This window comes from Poecilia reticulata, unplaced genomic scaffold, assembly GCF_000633615.1.
Source record: "Poecilia reticulata strain Guanapo unplaced genomic scaffold, Guppy_female_1.0+MT scaffold_219, whole genome shotgun sequence".
NCBI lineage: Eukaryota > Metazoa > Chordata > Actinopteri > Cyprinodontiformes > Poeciliidae > Poecilia > Poecilia reticulata.
In genome coordinates this window covers 197,074-198,441 of record NW_007615023.1, presented here as the reverse complement: position 1 = coordinate 198,441, position 1,368 = coordinate 197,074, and the positions used below count along the sequence as shown (strand labels likewise).

The window sequence follows — 1,368 nt, the reverse complement described above, 5'->3', positions numbered from 1 at the left end:
CTCCTGGTTTCCTGTCTCCTGCCTCCTGGTTTCCTATCTCCTGCCTCCTGGTTTCCTATCTCCTGCCTCCTGGTTTCCTATCTCCTGCCTTCTGGTTTCCTGTCTCCTGGTTTACTGCCTCCTGGTTTCCTGTCTCCTGCCTCCTGGTTTCCTATCTCCTGCCTCCTGGTCTCCTGTCTCCTGGTTTCCTGTCTCCTGGTCTCCTGTCTCCTGGTTTCCTGTCTCCTGCCTTCTGGTTTCCTGTCTCCTGTCTCCTGGTTTCCTGTCTCCTGGTTTCCTGTCTCCTGGTCTCCTGTCTCCTGGTCTCCTGTCTCCTGGTCTCCTGCCTCCTGGTCTCCTGCCTCCTGTCTCTGTGCCTCCAGCCTGTGAGTGACTGCGGGTTCTGTTTTGTGCGGCAGGTCCGGCTCTGGGACTTCTCTGCGGGTCGCTGTGTGCTGCTGCTGGCCGGCCACAGCCAGCCCACCTGGGGCAGCTCCTTCCACTCCGGCGGCCATGTTCTGGCGTCCTGCTCCGCCGACGGGACGTCCCGGCTGTGGGACGCCAGCAGCGGCTGCTGCAGGCTGATCCTGCGCCGCCACGGCGCCCCGGTGAACAGCGTGGCCTTCCTGCCGTGCTCCGACCTGCTGCTCACCTGCTCCGCCGATAAGACGGTGATGGTTTGGGACGGCCGGCTGGGCGTGAGCACCGCCACGTTCCGCGGACACCGCCACCCCTGCAACCACGCCGCCTACAGCCCCACCACCAACACCGTGGCGTCCTGCGACTCCAGGGGCGCCGTCCACCTGTGGGACACCCGGAAGCCGGCGGCGCCGACGGGCGTCGTGGACGCCGGGCCGCACGGCGCCAACCAGGTGGCCTTCAACCAATCGGGGAAGCTGCTGGCGGTTGCCAGCGGCGACTGTTTGGTGAGGCTGGTGGAGGTGGAGTCGTGCGGCATCAGCACCCTGTCGGGACACAGGAGGAGCGTCCAGAGCGTGACCTTTGACCTCCAGGGCGGGACTCTAATGTCGGCCGGCAGCGACGGACTGATCAACGTCTGGCTCTGATGTTCGGACCCGTCAGAACCGACCCGCGGGACCAACTGCCAGAGAGTAACTTTATGCAGCGCTGGAGCACTTCCTGCTGCGGGAGGAAACAGGAAGTTAACGCCGACTTCCTCTAATAAAGATTCAGATCTCCTGAAACGTTTTTATTTTGGGTCCGAGGTTCAGAACGTCAGCAGAACCGGGCCGGTCCGTCGGCTTCAGGACGAGGACGAGTCCGTCCGCCTTCCTCTCTGACCCGGATCCTCCACCAGCATCTTCAGGCGGTTCAGGTACAGCCCGACTCTGAAAACAGGAAGTGACAACCAGGAAGTGACAACCAGGA

General features: G+C 62.9%; 2 protein-coding genes across 5 annotated transcripts in view; one reads left to right on the top strand and one right to left on the bottom strand.

Annotated features, from left to right (window-relative positions):
- The window catches only part of spag16 (sperm associated antigen 16), a 6,174-nt gene extending 4,990 nt beyond the window's left edge, over nt 1–1,184 (top strand). Inside the window, exon 3 of the mRNA XM_008402355.2 lies at nt 399–1,184. Within this exon, the coding sequence (XP_008400577.1) occupies nt 399–1,046 (648 nt within the window). The 3' untranslated portion in view covers nt 1,047–1,184. The remainder of the gene's footprint in view (nt 1–398) is intronic.
- Nucleotides 1,143–1,368, bottom strand: part of cunh18orf54 (chromosome unknown C18orf54 homolog) — a 9,208-nt gene continuing 8,982 nt past the window's right edge. For 3 of the 4 annotated variants that reach the window (XM_008402357.2, XM_008402356.2, XM_017303230.1), the window contains exon 15: nt 1,143–1,328. In XM_008402357.2, the coding sequence (XP_008400579.1) occupies nt 1,244–1,328 (85 nt within the window). In that variant the 3' untranslated portion in view covers nt 1,143–1,243. The remainder of the gene's footprint in view (nt 1,329–1,368) is intronic. The other variant, XR_001776264.1, reaches the window with a different exon arrangement.